We start from the raw sequence: 16,828 nt of genomic DNA on the forward strand, positions 1-16,828 counted from the left end.
GGATCAAGTGAGATTGAGGATGTATGCAATGTCGCTTTGAGCTAATTCTAGAGGGGGCCAATAGTAACTGGGTGAAAGCAAAAAACTGCGGATGCTGGAAATCCAAAACAAAAACAAAGATACCTGGAAAAACTCAGCAGATCTGACAGCATCTGCAGAGAGGAACCCAGTTAACGTTTCGAGTCCGTATGACTCTTCAACAGAACTAAGGAAAAATAGAAAAGAGGTAAAATATAAGCTGGTTTAAGGATGGCTGGTTTAAGTAGAGCTGGATAGAGGGCCAGTGATAGGTGGAGATAACCAGAAGGACAAAGAGGTGTTGAAGCTGGTGATGTTATCTAAGGAATGTGATAGTAAAGGTACAGATAGCCCTAGTGGGGTGGGGTGGGAGGAGAGATCGAAATAGGCTAAAAGGTAGAGATAAAACAATGGATGGAAATACATTTAAAAATAATGGAAATAGGTGGGAAAAGAAAAATCTATATAAATTATCAGAAAAAAGGGGGATCAGAAAGGGGTGGGGATGGAGGAGAGAGTTCATGATCTAAAATTATTGAACTTAATATTCAGTCCGGGAGGCTGTAAAGTGCTTAGTCGGAAAATGAGGTGCTGTTCCTCCAGTTTGCATTAAGCTTCACTGGAACAATGCAGCAGGCCAAGGATGGACATGTGGGCATGAGAGCAGGATGGCGTGTTAAAATGGCAAGCGACAGGGAGGTCTGGGTCATGCTTGCGGACAGACCGAAGGTGTTCCGACAAGCGGTCACCCAGTCTGCGTAGAGGAGACCACACTGGGAGCAGCGAATGTAGTAGACTAAATTGAGGGAAGTGCAAGTGAAATGCTGCTTCACTTGAAAGGAGTGTTTGGGCCTTTGGACTGTGAGGAGAGGGGAAGTAAAGAGGCAGGTGTTGCACCTTCTGCGGTTGCATGGGAAGGTGCCGTGGGAGGGGGTTGAGGAGTAGGGGGTGATGGAGGAGTGGACCAGGGCGTCCCGGAGGGAACAATCCCTGCAGAATGCTGCCGGGGGTGTGAAGGGAAGATGTGTTTAGTGGTGGCATCATGCTGGAGTTGGCGGAAATGGTGGAGGATGATCCTTTGAATGTGGAGGCTGGTGGGGTGAAAAGTGAGGACAAGGGGGACCCTATCATGTTTCTGGGAGGGAGGAGAAGGCGTTAGGGCGGATGCGCGGGAGATGGGCCAGACACGGTTGAGGGCCCTGTCAACCACCATGGGTGGAAAACTTCGGTTAAGGAAGAAGGAGGACATGTCAGTGGAACTGTTTTTGAAAGTGGCATCATCAGAACAGATGCGATGGAGACGAAGGAACTGAGAGAATGGGATGGAGTCCTTACAGGAAGCGGGGTGTGAGGAGCTGTAGTCGAGGTAGCTGTGGGAATCGGTAGGCTTGTAATGGATATTGGTGGACAGTCTATCACCAGAAATTGAGACAGAGAGGTCAAGGAAGGGAAGGGAAGTGTCAGAGATGGACCATGTGAAAATGATGGAGGGATGGAAATTGGAAGCAAAATTAATAAATTTTTCCAAGTCCCGACGAGAGCATGAAGCAGCACCGAAGCAATCATCGATGTACCAGAGAAAGAGTTGAGGAAGGAGGCCGGAGTAGGACTGGAACAAGGAGTGTTCCACATACCCCATAAAGAGACAGGCATAGCTGGGGCCCATGCAGGTACCCATAGCCACACCTTTTATTGGGAGGAAGTGAGAGGACTTTAAGGAGAAATTGTTCAGTGTGAGAACAAGTTCATCCAGATGGAGGGGAGTAGTGGTGGATCAGGATTGTTCGGGCCTCTGTTCGAGGAAGAAATGGAGAGCAATCAGACCATCCCGGTGGGGGATGGAGGTGTAGAGGGATTGGTCGTCCATGGTGAAGAGGAGGCGGTTGGGGACAGGGAACTGGAAATTGTTGATATGATGTAGGGTGTCAGAGGAATCACGGATGAAGGTGGGAAGGGACTGGACAAGGGGAGAGAGAATGGAGTAAAGATAGCAAGAAATGAGTTCCGTGGGGCAGGAACAGGCTGACACGATCGGTCTGCCGGGACAGTCCTGTTTGTAGATTTAACCGGGTGAATCCTGATTGTGTAATGCTGATAGTCACAGCTAGGTTAGCCTCTGTCAACTGGCTGTTAATTCCTTAATAACCAAAGGTCATGGGTTAAAATGTCCAATCACCTTGTCCCAAAAACTGAAACGATGGTTAAGGAAACTTGCAAGTCCTTCTTCTGACTGCAAGAAATGAAGCCACCAGAAATTGACTCCTACCTTCATCCACTGAGTGAAGGCCAAGACACAAACAGAACATATCCTTCTCCTCAAGGACCTTGATCTATCTGCTACAGATAAGAAACCTTGTACTCAGACCATAATCATGCCTCTAGTAGGAAGGATGTTTGCCTATTCTGAACTTATAACTGTGGAACGACTAGCTTATCAAAGGTGCTTTTTTCTTATTTTATTTGGAGTGTTGCAAGACCAATTGCATGCGAGAGCTGACACGATCCGTGCTGGTTTCTTGAGATGCTGACACTGTATTGGCTTATTTCCAAACTGACGTTTACTGCCCCAGGGTCTGGCCTTGCCCACACCACAATCTCTGAGGCAACCAGCTGTGAGCAACAAGAACTCGGATTCTGTGTTAGTTTCTCGTGTTGACAATTGATCCTGGACTGTCTTCATACATTGCCACAAAGGGTTAATCCGGATGGTAATCCCCCAAGCCCAGCCCTAAGGTTTGCCTGCTTTACAGAGTCTCCCAGCCAATATTACCCCACCTCTGAATGGAATGAGTCAGGTTTAAAACACCTGTACACATTCAGACTGACTTTTAATTCAGAGCTCCATCAGAAAGCGATTAAACAGCTTCCTTTGAATCACTCCCCAGCTCTCTCTGGGTCAGTGTTCTTTATGATTCTCTAGAATCAGCTTCTTGAACAGTGGATGTCAAATCACTGTGGAAATGTCAGCACTTAACTATTGTTTTCATGGTAGTGCGGCCACCCAGCAAAGATTTAAATGATGTCGTTCAGCAGTAATGGGCACACTTGTGTTGATAAAGGGACTTGTGTACCTGGTAGTTTCGGTTTGAATGAAGCAGAAACCTGGAGAAAGTCTGAGCCAAAACAGGGCAGAAATACCAGGCAGAAATTTCCTCTTGGCGTGTGTGTGTGTGCCTCTCACGCACGAGCATGAAATAGTGCATGATGACATAGGGCGAGCATCCCGACGTCATTGTGCACTTGCATGGTATTTTAGTTGGCGGACGTGCACAAGAGTTGGCAGTGTGCCCGCCGACAATTAAGAGGCCTATTAAGGCCATTAACCAATTAATTAACCTGTATTTTTCACTGCCCGTCCAACATTATGGTTGGTGGGTGAGTGAATCGACCAGATGGCCTTTGTATTTTTGAGGAAACCTCATCCACAGGTGGGCCGAGGTTTTCGTAATTAAATAAAAAATAAAAAATTTTGGGCAGAATTTTTCAAATTTACATGTTAAGGTGAATGAGTCCGCTGTGTGGACAGGTTTTCCAGAATTTTAAAAACTTTATTCATTGGTTTTAAATACTTTAGCTCCTTGAGGCAGCTCTCTGCCTTCAGGGAGCTTTCATTGCATGCTCCCCCACGCCTGTGCTGACTTCAGCCCTCGCCCTCCTCCTGCCCCCACCCCAGCAGCGCTGAGTTTCTCAGCGCATGTTTCACGCTTGCAGCGTGAAATCGTGGTTGGGGGCTGATCGTGGGCAGCGTGCCACTTCCTGACCGCTCCCAGACCCACCCGCTGCACTTACCTGACGACCTGAAAATCCTGCCCACTGAGTGTAACAATGTTCCTTCCTATCAAGTCATGCTGTATCATTGACAGTTTAATTCCTTATCTCATGATAGTTCATTCAGGAGGGTAAGGGAATAGGGGGTGGACACTGTAACTATACTTTAAAGGAAGAATGCTTGTCGGAAATCGAGCACTAAAAATGCTGCAATTGTGAACAATAAAACGAGTGCAGAATGAGTTTCATGTAAATCATTCATTGGATGTGGGCTTTGCTGGCTGGGCCAGCATTTACTGCCCATCTCTAATTGCCCTTGAAAAGATGGTGGTGAGCTGCCTTCTTGAACCGTTGCAGTCCACGTGGTGTAAGTACACCCACAGTGCTGTTAGGAAGGGAGTTCCAGAATTTTGACCCAGCAACAGTGAAGGAACGGCGATATATTTCCAAGTGTGGTTTAGAGGGGAACTGCAGGTGTCTGCTGCTCTTGTCCTTCTAGGTGCCCTTGTCCTTCTTGGTGCTTGACATTGTGGGTTTGGAAGGTGCTTTGAAGGAGCCTTGGTAAGTTGCTGAAGTGCGGTTTGTAGATGGCACACACTGCTGCTACTGTGCGTCAGTGGTGGAGGGAGTGAATGTTCAAGGTGGTGGATGGGGTGCTAATCAAGCTTTATCCTGGATGGTATCTGCTTTTTGAGTGTTGTTGGAGCTCTATTCATCCTGGCAAGTAGAGAGTATTCCATCACACTTCTGACTTGTGCCTTGTAGATGGTCGAAAAGCTGAGAGGAGACCGGAGGTGAGTTATCTGCCACAGAATTCCTAGCCTCTGACCTAAGAGTGTGAACACTCAAGACAGGTATGGTGAATACACAGTTAGAGGAAAGGAATTAGCTTACTATCACTGTCCAAGTCCTATTCGCATCTGTGCTGGAACAGGATATTGGACAATATTTACAGTGGTATACAGTTGGGAGGGAGTTGCCCTGGGAGTCCTCAACATCAACTCTGGACCCCATGAAGCTTCATGGCATCAGGTCAAACATGGGCAATAAAATCTCCTGCTGATTACCACGTACCATCCTCCCTCAGCTCATGAATCCTCATCACAATGAACACCACTTGGAGGAAGCACTGAGGGTGACAAGGACACAGAATATACTCTGGGTGGGGGAACTTCAATATCCATCAGCAAGAGTTCAGCAGCATCACTATTGACTGAGCTGGCCGAGTCCTAAAGGACATAGCAGTACATAAATGGCAGTAGATTAAATATGGGTGACTTTAATCTTCATATAGATTGGGAAAATCAAATGGGCAGAGTCACATCTAGCACAAAGAAAGATGGTTGTGGTTGTTGGAGGTCAGTCATCTCAGCTCCAGAACTCACTGCAGGAGTTCCTCAGGGTAGTGTCCTCGGCCCAACCATCTTCAGCTGCTTCATCAATGACCTTCCTTCCATCCTAAGGTCAGAAGTGGGGATGTTCGCTGATGACTGCACAATGTTCTGCATCATTCACGATTCCTCAGATACTGAAGCAGTCCATGTCCAAATGCAGCAAGACCTGGACAATATCCAGGCTTGGGCTGACAAGTGGCAAGTAACATTTACGCCACACAAGTGTCAGGCAATGACCATCTCCAACAAGAGAGAATCAAACCATTGCCCCTTGATGTTCAATGGTATCACCATCACTGAATCCCCCAATATCAACATCCTGGGGGTTACCATTGACCAGAAACTGAACTAGGTTGAGTAGGGGTTGGAGTTTAGAAGAATAGGAGGTGACCTTATTGAAACATGTAGGGGAGGATTTTTACCTTGTCGGGAGCGTGTGGCTGGTAGGCCTGTGAGCAGTCGGGAAACCAAGCGCTGCCCGATATTGGGCCCCTACTGCGATTTCATGTGCGCTGCAACACTGAGCGCTGCCAGGGTGAGGGCAGGAGAGTGGCCAGAGTGGAAGTTTGTACATATGTATGGGTGTGCGCACTGAAGGCACAGAGCTGCCTCAGGGGGCTGAAGATTTTTAAAAACATAAGTAAAGGATTGAAAAATGTTAAAAACATGTCACATGAGCAGGGACATGTTATAAATGAGATTGAAACATCTTCATTTTATTTTTAATTCCTGTTGGAAACCTCATCCCGCCCGTGGATGAGGTTTCATAAAAAATCCAAAGACTGCCTGGCCGATCCTTCCGCCCGCCAACAATTATTACCTTAACGGCCTTAACATGCCTGTTTGTTGTTGACAGGCACGCGGCCGACTGCCACGTGTGCTCGCTGACCAAAATATCACACGTCATTTTGCACTCAAGCGGGTCAGGCCCATGCCCCCTCACTCAGCCCAAGCTGCTGCCCATAACATTCTTAGGGAGCTTGACAGGGTGGATGCTGAGAGGTTGTTTCACCTTGTGGGTGAGTCTAGGACCAAAGGCCATAATCTCAGAGTAAGAGGTCGCCCATTTAAGACAGAGATGAGGGAGAATTTCTTGTCTCAGAGGGTAGTGAATCTGTGGAATTCTTTACCGCAGAGGGCTGTAGAGGCTGGGTCATTAAATATATTCAAGCTGAGATAGAGGTTTTTAATCAGTAAGGGAATCAAGGGTTGCGGGGAAAAGGCAGGAAAGTGGAGTTGAGGATTATCAGATCAGCCCATGATCTCATTGAAAGGTGGAGCAGACCCAAGGGCTGAATGGCTTACTTCTCCTCCTATGTCCTATGGTCTTACCTGTCCTTGCACAGGCCCTGCTTATGGAAGTTTCAGCAAGAAATCTTCCTTGACAGAAAAACGCAGAGGGAATGTTCTGTGGATTTATTTTTTAAAAATTCTTTCATGGGGTGTGGCTGTTGCTGGCAAAGATTTGGCCTATACGCATTGGAGTTTAGAAGAATGAAAGGTGATATTATTGCCCTAATTGCCCTTGAGAAGGTGGTGGTGAGCCACCTTATTGAACTGCTGCAATCCACCTGGTGTAGGTACACCCACAGTGCTGTTAGGGAGAGAGTTCCATGATTTTGACCCAGCGACAGTGAAGGAAAGGCATTATAGCTCCAAGTCAGAATGTGTGGCTTGAAGAGGAACATGCTGGTGGTGGTGTTTCCATGCATCTGCTGCCTTTATCCTTCTGGATGGCAGTGGTCGTGGATTTGGAAGGTGCTATCGAAGGAGGTTTGATGAATTCCTGCAGTGCATCTTGTAGATGATACACACTGCTGCCACTGCGTGTTGGTGATGGAGGGAGTGAATGTTTGTGGATGGGGTGCCAATCAAGTGGGCTGCTTTGTCCTAGATGGTGTCAAGCTTCTTGAGTGTCGTTGGAGCTGCACTCATCCGAGCAAGCGGGGAATATTCCATTACACTCCTGACTTGTGCCTTGTAGGTGGTGGACAGGCTTTGGGGAATCAGGAGGTGAGTTACTCACCGCAGAATTCCCAGCCTCTGACCTGCTCTTGAAGTCACTGTATTTATGTGGGTAGTCTAGTTCAATTTCTGGTCAATGGCACCCCCCAAGATGTTGTTGGTAGGGGATTCAGCAATCGTATTACCATTGAATGTCATGGGATGATGGTTAGATTCTCTCTTGTTGGAGATGATCATTGCCTGGCACTTGTGTGGTGTGAATGTTCCTATAAAATAACAGATACCCAGGAAAGAGTGAGTCTTGGAAGCAGTTCAGAGAAGATTCACTCGGTTGATTCTTGGGCTGAACGGGTTATCTAATGAGGAAAGAATGCGCAGATTGGGTCTATACTCATTGGAGTTTAGAAGAATGAAAGGTGATATTATATAATATTCAGAGGGGGGCCTGAAAGGGTGGATGCTGAGAGGAATCTAGAACTACGGGACACAATTTCAAACGAAGGGGTCTCCCTTTTAAGATGGAGATGAAGAAGAATTTCTTCTCTCAGAGGGTCATTAATCTTTGGAATTCTCTTCCCCAGAGAGCAGTGGGGGCTGGGTCAGTGAGTATATCCAAGGCTGAGTTAGACAGATTTTTGATCTACAAGAGAGTCAAGGGTTATTGGGGGGCAGGCAGGGAAGTGGAGCTAAGGCCAATCAGATCAGTCATCGTCTTACTGAATGCTGGCAGCTCAAGGGACCAAATGGCTCAGTCCACCAGTTTCTTTTGTTCTTATGTTACAGGCTGGAATCCAATCGTGGTGTTTGGAGGGTTTATATATAGAATAACAGATACACAGGAGTGAGTTACAGACTGGAATATAATCGAGAGGTTTGGGAGGGCTTTATATATGGAAAAACAGATACCTGAGAGTGAGTTATGGTCATGTGGCACAGATAACCTTATAAACTGCTCAATTTGTATACTTGCGTCACACAATTTTCAGCTTCATTCTGTGAACTTCTCAAAGAGGAATCCACTATAGGTGCCTTTAGCTCCATTTTCTGTATGCTTTACTGTCAGTCTATTCAATTTGGCTGTGAGTTTCACTTCAGTCACACATGCATCACATCTCATGGAACACTGACAATGGCATCTTCAAACTGAGCTGCAAAAATGGTTTGTTTCATTGTGTCCATGAGACCTCTAACCAGATCACAGGATTTGGTTACAGGAGAAAGAATGCTTTGGACAATTTCATGTCATCGATGCAGTTAGCCTCTCCTACCTTGACGTTTGGTTGTGGTATCACTGGATAATACCTGATGCTGACCTCTAATCCACTCCCGCAACCTACAGATTGGTCTCTTCTCCACATTTTCCTGCAAACACAAGGAATTGAATGAGAACTTCCATTTACAATAGAAAAATAGAAAGTTCTAAAAATACTCAGCAGGACAGGCAGCATCTATGGAGAGAGAGACAGAGTTAACAGGCAGAGTTTAATGCCCCACCCAAGGTGGGTTTGGAGCCAGGAGGGAGGCGATTTAATTGGGTGGAGGGTGTCGGGTGGGGTTGTTGCCGCTTTCCTGCCTCAGCCTTGATTAAGTCTGGGGCGAGAAGGCTCACTGATGGCCTTCCAGCCCTGCCACCAATTGAGGCCCTTAACTGGGCAATTAATGCCCACTTAATGGCCTCATCCTATCACTGCAGGTATTTAACCAGAACTGGCCACTGAGTCTCCACATGGGAAGCCTGAAAAGCTTGTTGGGGTTGCGTGCAGGTGAGCTTCCAGAGGGGTGGTGGGGGTGGGGGTGGGGGTGGGGTATCCTTTGAAGACCAGTACTTAATTAAGGGATGTTACACTGCTAAGAACCAACCCCCTGCCCTGGCTGCCAACCCCCACCCCTTCAGTCCCCAGCCAACGACCCCCACCCTGCGACCTCCATCCCACCCTCACTCCCCTGTGGGCTGGGTTGCTGGGAAATCGTAGGCCTGTGGTGGGTATGTTTCCAGAAGCTGCCACTGCTCCTCTGGTATCTGCTATACACAGCTGCTAGCCTCTGATTGGCTGGCAATTCTTGCCAGGGAGTGGGGGGAGTGGGTGGGTGGGAGGCCGGAGGCAGGATTCCCACCCCCAGTGCCCTAAATCCTGGGAAAGGCCCGGTGGGTCTTTTCCAAAAGGAGGTGATACAGGGCTTTCACTCGATTTCCTGTCACTTGTATTAAATACCACCCATCATTTCAGGTCAATGTCCTTTCTTCAGAACTGAGGAAAGTTAGAAGTGTAATAGGTTTAAACAGGTAAAAGGGGGGAGTGTAGGAAAAAGAACAAACAGGAAGGTCTGTGAGGGGCAGAAGACAGGAGAAATTAAATGAAGAAAGAGTTGTGGTGCAGGACCAAGGAAATGGTAATGGAACAAGAAAAAAAGATGTGTCTAGAGCAGGATGGCAGAATGAGGAACAAATGCTGTCCAAAAGCAAAAACCACAAGGGAAAAACGAGAGTAAAACTGAAACCTGGGAAGAAAAAAGAAACAAATGGTGGCAGAGAATAGTGTCTGAAATTGTTGACCTCAATGTTGAGTCTGGAAGGCTGTGAAGTGCCCAGTCGAAATATGAGGTGTTGTTCCTTAAGCTTACTGTGAGCTTCACTGGAACACTGCAAGAGGCCAAGGACAGAGGTCAGCGTGAGAGCAAGGTGGAAAATTAAAATTACAGGCGACAGGAAGCTTGGTGATGTGTTTTCAGACTGAATGGAGGCGCTTCTGTTTTATTTCAGGTTTCCTGCATCCGCAGGACTTTGCTTGAGAACTTTCATGTTTTATTTGGAACAATAATGCTAAATATAATAGGCACCACACTATTAGGTTGCAACCATGATGGGCAAACAGGCAGCAACTACTTTTCAGGGTGGGTGAATTTCGACCAGGTAATTTGTTGGTGTAGCACAGGGTTCTCTCTTTGTGACCTGATGTAACCAAACTCATTGAGAAGTCCCAGGTGAAGGGCAAAGGTCTAGAGTGCAGCAAGATTGAAAACTCAGCAAGAAGTGGAGGCAGGTGTGAATTTTACAAGCTGTATATTGTAAGAGGGAAGAAAAACTGTGAAAAGTGAAGTGTTCCACAACTTCAAGATCTCAGAAAAGATTGAACTGAGTGTGAGATGGGGTGATTAGTGTGGAATTCAACGCAGCGAGGGGGAAAGAGTGTAGATTGATGCTTTAAGTTTGGGAAGTACAAGGGAAGAGAGTTCATATGAGAAGTGAGCATTGTACCAGTGATAAGATGGACCTGAGGAAGACAACAACATAGTGGTTAGTTTGTAACATAAAACAAAGTGAAAAAGTCTGTAAAAACATTTCACTTCAATTCAGTGAACATCATCTGAAACAAAGGGAAATTAACAGTAGTAGGAGATCATGTTAAATAAAAACAAAAAAACTGGAAATATTGAGCAGTTCCAGCAGCATTTGTGGAGAGAGAAACAAAGTTAACGTTTCAGGTCAATGACCTTTTCATCTGGGCTGATGATTACATTAATTCCTGGACAAAGGGTATTGTCTGTTTGTGGAACCTAGTATTGGGATCTGGCCCTAGCTGATGAGATGGAAGTCAGTGGTCTCTCATGCCCTCAACACTCTTAAATTAAATGAATTTGCAACTATTTCATCAGAGAGAATTGTTGAGAAAGTTGGGGTACCCTATTAATCCCACCCATTCCACAGCCCATGTACAGTTCCATCCCACAATCACCCCTGTGAATTTACTCCCACAGCCCATGTAAACTCTCCCTGATCATGGAATCTTTCACCCTTCTTTCTCCCTGAAAACAATAGATGATCATATGAGAGGCAGCAGGTAAAGCATCATTGGCCTTCATTGCAACAGAATTTAAGTTCAGGAATAGAGATGTCATACTGCAGTTATACAGGGCCTTGGTGAGACCACACCTGGAGTATTGCTTGCAGTTTTGGTCTCCCTACCTAAGAAAGGATATACTTGCCTTTGAAGGAGTGCAGTGAATGTTCACTAGGCTGATACCGGGGATGGCAGGACTGTCATATGAGGAGAGATTGGTTCGACTGGGCCTGTATTCGCTAGAGTTCAGAAGAATGAGGGGATCTGATTGAAACGTATAAAATTCTAACAGGGCTAGACAGACTGATTGCAAGGAGGATGTTTTCCCTGATTGGGGAGTCTAGAACCAGGGGCCACAGTCTCAGGATATGGAGCAGACCATTTAGGACTGAGATGAGGAAATATTTCCTCACTCAGAGGGTGGTCAACATGTGGAATTCTCTACCACAGAGGCTGTGGAGGCCGGGTCACTGAGTATATTCAAGAAAGAAATTGATAAAATTTTGGATATTAGTGGCCTTAAGAGGTAAGGAGAGAAAGCGAGAATATGGCGTTGAGATCAAGGATCAGCCATGAACATATTGAATTGCAGAGGAGGCTCAAAGGGATGAATGGCCTGCTCCTGCTCCTAGTTTCTATGTATTGCTACTCAGTCCGAGTTACTGGATTTCCATAAATGACATTTCCTTGCTGGGTAACACAGAGAGCACAATTTCCCATGCATTTTTGGCTATCCCGAAACTCTCAACCCAGCTCCCATTGTGTGCACGCGTCGAGCATAAAACCAATTGTATTATTCAACAATAATTGACAACATCACAGGGCCCACTGGTAGAATGAAGTACGTGCTGTAAGTATTGGAGAGTTTACCTGAATCTGCTCATTACTTCTTGGCCTGGAGCTGCTGGAAAAAATGCAAAACCTGTTCCTCTCTCCACCACAGAGATTCCTATACCCAGAATATCATTAGTAGGATGAAGAACTGAATGTCAGTGCCTATCCAGCCTAGAGCTAAAAGATTTTGGGGAGATTTAGGAGATGTGTTCACAATTATGGATTATACTAGAGGAAATAAGGAGAAACTTTCAAAGATTCAGTAGTAACTTACCAAAGGGAATTGGATATATTTCTGAAGATTAAAAGTTTGCAAGGTAAGAGAGAGGGAGCAGAGGAGTGGGACTGATTGGCTAGCTCCTTTGGAGAGTTATCATTAGAATGATGGGCCAAGTAGCCTCCTCCTTACTGTGTGATTCTATGAATTCCAATCTAATGCCTGGGTTCACCCACTTAATCCTAAATTGATCTGAAAAACCATCAAAGCTGCAACTCAGGACGAAGTTCTATGCACTGTGTATCAGTCTTTGTAGTAATGGGCATGTTCTGTTTGAGCTGGGCTTTTGGTAAGTTGTTAGTGCAGTTGTTGGGGGACTGGACCACAAACACTTGTCACTCCACACAGCTTAGTTATTCTCTCAACACTTCTGCTTTTAATTATTTTCTTTCAAGATTAGGAATCGTGTGACTGTCTAACAATGTCACTGTCACTGGCATTTTTGAAACAAGTTTGAAGAGCCCAAATCTCCATTGACCAAAGTGTTTTTATTTAAAATATCCACAGGTATTGAAGTTGCCTGAACTTCTGTAAAAAAATACAATTACGAAATTTTGAGCTGGTGCAATTTGATCAGGCAGAAATCTTTATAGACATTCTGGATAATGGTTAAAGATCACTTAAAAACCTAAGAACCTTGAAGAACAGGAAAATCTCATAGCATCCAACAGCTCAGTCCCTTATTAACTGACCTTAACCTCACTCACCATCCCTCCACATCCCTCAAACTCACCCACCATCCCTCCACATCCCTCAAACTCACCCACCATCCCTCCACATCCCTCAAACTCAACCACCATCCCTCCACATCCCTCAAACTCACTCACCATCCCTCCACATCCCTCAAACTCACCCACCATCCCTCCACATCCCTCAAACTCACCCACCATCCCTCCACATCCCTCAAACTCACCCACCGTCCCTCCACATCCCTCAAACTCACCCACCGTCCCTCCACATCCCTCAAGATCGCCCACCGTCTCTCCACATCCCTCAAACTCACCCACCATCCCTCCACATCCCTCAAACTCACCAACCATCCCCTCACATCACTCAAACTCACTCACCATCCCCTCACATCCCTCAACCCCACCTATCATTCCCTCACATCCCTCAAACTCACTCACCATCCCGTCACATCCCTCAAACTCACTCACATCCCCTCACATCCCTCAAACTCACCCACCATCCCCTCGCATCCCTCAAACTCACCAACCATCCCTCCACATCCCTCAAACTCATCCAGCATCCCCTCAACTCCCTCAAACTCACCCACCATCCGTCCACATCCCTCAAACTCACCAACCACCCCCTCACATCCTTCAACCTCATCCATCATTCCCTCACATCCCTCAAACTCACTCACCATCTCCTTGCATTCCTCAAACTCACCAACCATCCCCTCACATCCCTCAACCTCACCCATCATTCCCTCGCATCCCTCAAACTCACCCACTATCCCTCCACATCCCTCAAACTCAACCACCATCCCTCCACATCCCTCAAACTCACCAACCATCCCTTCACATCACTCAACCTCACTCACCATCCCCTCACATCCCTCAACCTCACTCACCATCCCCTCACATCCCTCAACCTCACCTACCATCCCCTCACATCCCTCAACCTCACTCACCATCCCCTCCACATCCCTCAACTTCACCCACCATCCCCCCCACATCCCTCAACCTCACCCACGATCGCCTCACATCCCTCAACCTCACCCACCATCTCCCCACATCCCTCAACCTCACCCACCATCCCTTCACATCCCTCAAGCTCACCCAACATCCCCTCACATCTCTCAACCTCACCCATGATCGCCTCACATCCCTCAACCTCACCCAACATCTCCCCACTCCCTCAACCTCACCCACCATCCCCTCACATCCCTCAAGCTCACCCATCATTCCCTCACATCCCTCAAACTCACCCACCATCCCTCCACATCCCTCAAGCTCACCCACCGTCCCTCCACATCCCTCAAACGCACCCACCATCCCTCCACATCCCTCAAACTCACCAACCATCCCCTCACATCACTCAAACTCACTCACCATCCCCTCACATCCCTCAACCTCACCTATCATTCCCTCACATCCCTCAAACTCACCCACCATCCCTCCACATTCCTCAAACTCACCCAGCATCCCCTCAAATCCCTCAAACTCACCCACCATCCGTCCACATCCCTCAAACTCACCAACCACCCCCTCACATCCCTCAACCTCATCCATCATTCCCTCACATCCCTCAAACTCACTCACCATCTCCTTGCATTCCTCAAACTCACCAACCATCCCCTCACATCCCTCAACCTCACCCATCATTCCCTCACATCTCTCAAACTCACCCACCATCCCTCAAACTCAACCACCATCCCTCCACATCCCTCAAACTCACCAACCATCCCTTCACATCACTCAACCTCACTCACCATCCCCTCACATCCCTCAACCTCACCCACCATCCCCTCACATCCCTCAACCTCACTCACCATCCCCTCCACATCCCTCAACCTCACCCACCATCCCCCCACATCCCTCAACCTCACCCACGATCACCTCACATCCCTCAACCTCACCCACCATCTCCCCACATCCCTCAACCTCACCCACCATCCCTTCACACCCTCAAGCTCACCCATCATTCCCTCACATCCCTCAACCTCTCCCACCATCCCCCCACATCCCTCAACCTCACCCACGATCGCCTCACATCCCTCAACCTCGCCCATCATTCCCTCACATCCCTCAACCTCACCCATCATCCCCTCACATCCCTCAACCTCACCCACCCACTCACCATCCCCCCACCCCCTCAACCTCATCCACCATCTCCCCACAGCCCTCAACCTCACCCACTCTCTCCCCGCATCCCTCAACCTCACCCACCATCTCCCCACATCCCTCAACCTCACCCACCATCTCCACACATCACTCAACCTCACCCATCTCCCTACATCTCTCAACATCATCCACCATCCCCTCACATCCCTCAACCTCACTCACCCACTCACCATCTCCCCACATCCTTCAACCTCACCCACCATCCCCCCACATTCTCCAACCTCACCCACCATCCCCTCACATCCCTCAACCTCACCCACCATCCCCTCACATCCCTCAACCTCACCCACCATCCCCTCACATCCCTCAACCTCACCCACCATCCCCCCACAACCCTCAACCTCACCCACCATCCCCTCACATCCCTCAACCTCACCCAACATCCCCTCACATCTCTCAACCTCACCCACGATCACCTCATATCCCTCAACCTCACCCAACATCTCCCCACTCCCTCAACCTCACCCACCATCCCCTCACATCCCTCAAGCTCACCCATCATTCCCTCACATCCCTCAAACTCACCCACCATCCCCCACATCCCTCAAACTCAACCACCATCCCTCCACATCCCTCAAACTCACCAACCATCCCTTCACATCACTCAACATCACTCACCATCCCCTCACATCCCTCAACCTCACCCATCATTCCCTCACATCCCTCAACCTCACCCACCATCCCTTCACATCCCTCAACCTCACCCACGATCGCCTCACACCCCTCAACCTCACCCATCATTCCACCACATCCCTTAACCTCACCCATCATCCCCTCACATCCCTCAACCTCACCCACCCACTCACCATCCCCCCACACCCCTCAACCTCATCCACCATCTCCCCACAGCCCTCAACCTCACTCACCATCTCCCCACATCCCTCAACCTCACCCACCACCCCCCACATCCCTCAACCTCACCCACTAGCTCCCTACATCTCTCAACCTCATCCACCATCCTCTCACATCCCTCAACCTCATCCACCATCCCCTCACATCCCTCAACCTCACCCATCATTCCCTCACATCCCTCAACCTCACCCACCATCCCCCCACATCCCTCAACCTCACCCACGATCGCCTCACATCCCTCAACCTCACCCATCATTCCCTCACATCCCTCAACACCCATCATCCCCTCACATCCCTCAACCTCACCCTCCCACTCACCATCCCCCCACCCCCTCAACCTCATCCACCATCTCCCCACAGCCCTCAACCTCACCCACTCTCTCCCCGCATCCCTCAACCTCACCCACCATCTCCCCACATCCCTCAACATCATCCACCATCCCCTCACATCCCTCAACCTCACTCACCCACTCACCATCTCCCCACATCCTTCAACCTCACCCACCATCTCCCCACATTCTCCAACCTCACCCACCATCCCCTCACATCTCTCAATCTCACCCATGATCGCCTCACATCCCTCAACCTCACCCACCATCTCCCCACTCCCTCAACCTCACCCACCATCCCCTCACATCCCTCAAGCTCACCCATCATTCCCTCACATCCCTCAAACTCACCCACCATCCCTCCACATCCCTCAACCTCACCCACCATCCCCTCACATCCCTCAACCTCACCCACCATCCCCCCACAACCCTCAATCTCACCCACCATCCCCTCACATCCCTCAACCTCACCCACCATCCCCTCACATCTCTCAACCTCATCCACCATCCTCTCACATCCCTCAACCTCACCCACCATCCCCTCACATCCCTCAACCTCACCCATCATTCCCTCACATCCCTCAACCTCGCCCACCATCTCCCCACTCCCTCAACCTCACCCACCATCCCCTCACATCCCTCAAGCTCACCCATCATTCCCTCACATCCCTCAAACTCACCCACCATCCCTCCACATCCCTCA

General features: G+C 48.4%; 1 protein-coding gene across 3 annotated transcripts in view; it reads right to left on the reverse strand.

Annotated features, from left to right (window-relative positions):
• Nucleotides 1–16,828, reverse strand: part of LOC121269076 (growth factor receptor-bound protein 7-like) — a 293,792-nt gene that overhangs the window by 183,895 nt on the left and 93,069 nt on the right. For all 3 annotated transcript variants that reach the window (XM_041173519.1, XM_041173521.1, XM_041173520.1), the window contains exon 2: nucleotides 8,414–8,507. In XM_041173519.1, the coding sequence (XP_041029453.1) occupies nucleotides 8,414–8,507 (94 nt within the window). The remainder of the gene's footprint in view (nucleotides 1–8,413; nucleotides 8,508–16,828) is intronic.

This window comes from Carcharodon carcharias, chromosome 23 (genome assembly GCF_017639515.1).
Source record: "Carcharodon carcharias isolate sCarCar2 chromosome 23, sCarCar2.pri, whole genome shotgun sequence".
In the NCBI taxonomy this organism is placed as follows: Eukaryota; Metazoa; Chordata; class Chondrichthyes; order Lamniformes; family Lamnidae; genus Carcharodon; species Carcharodon carcharias.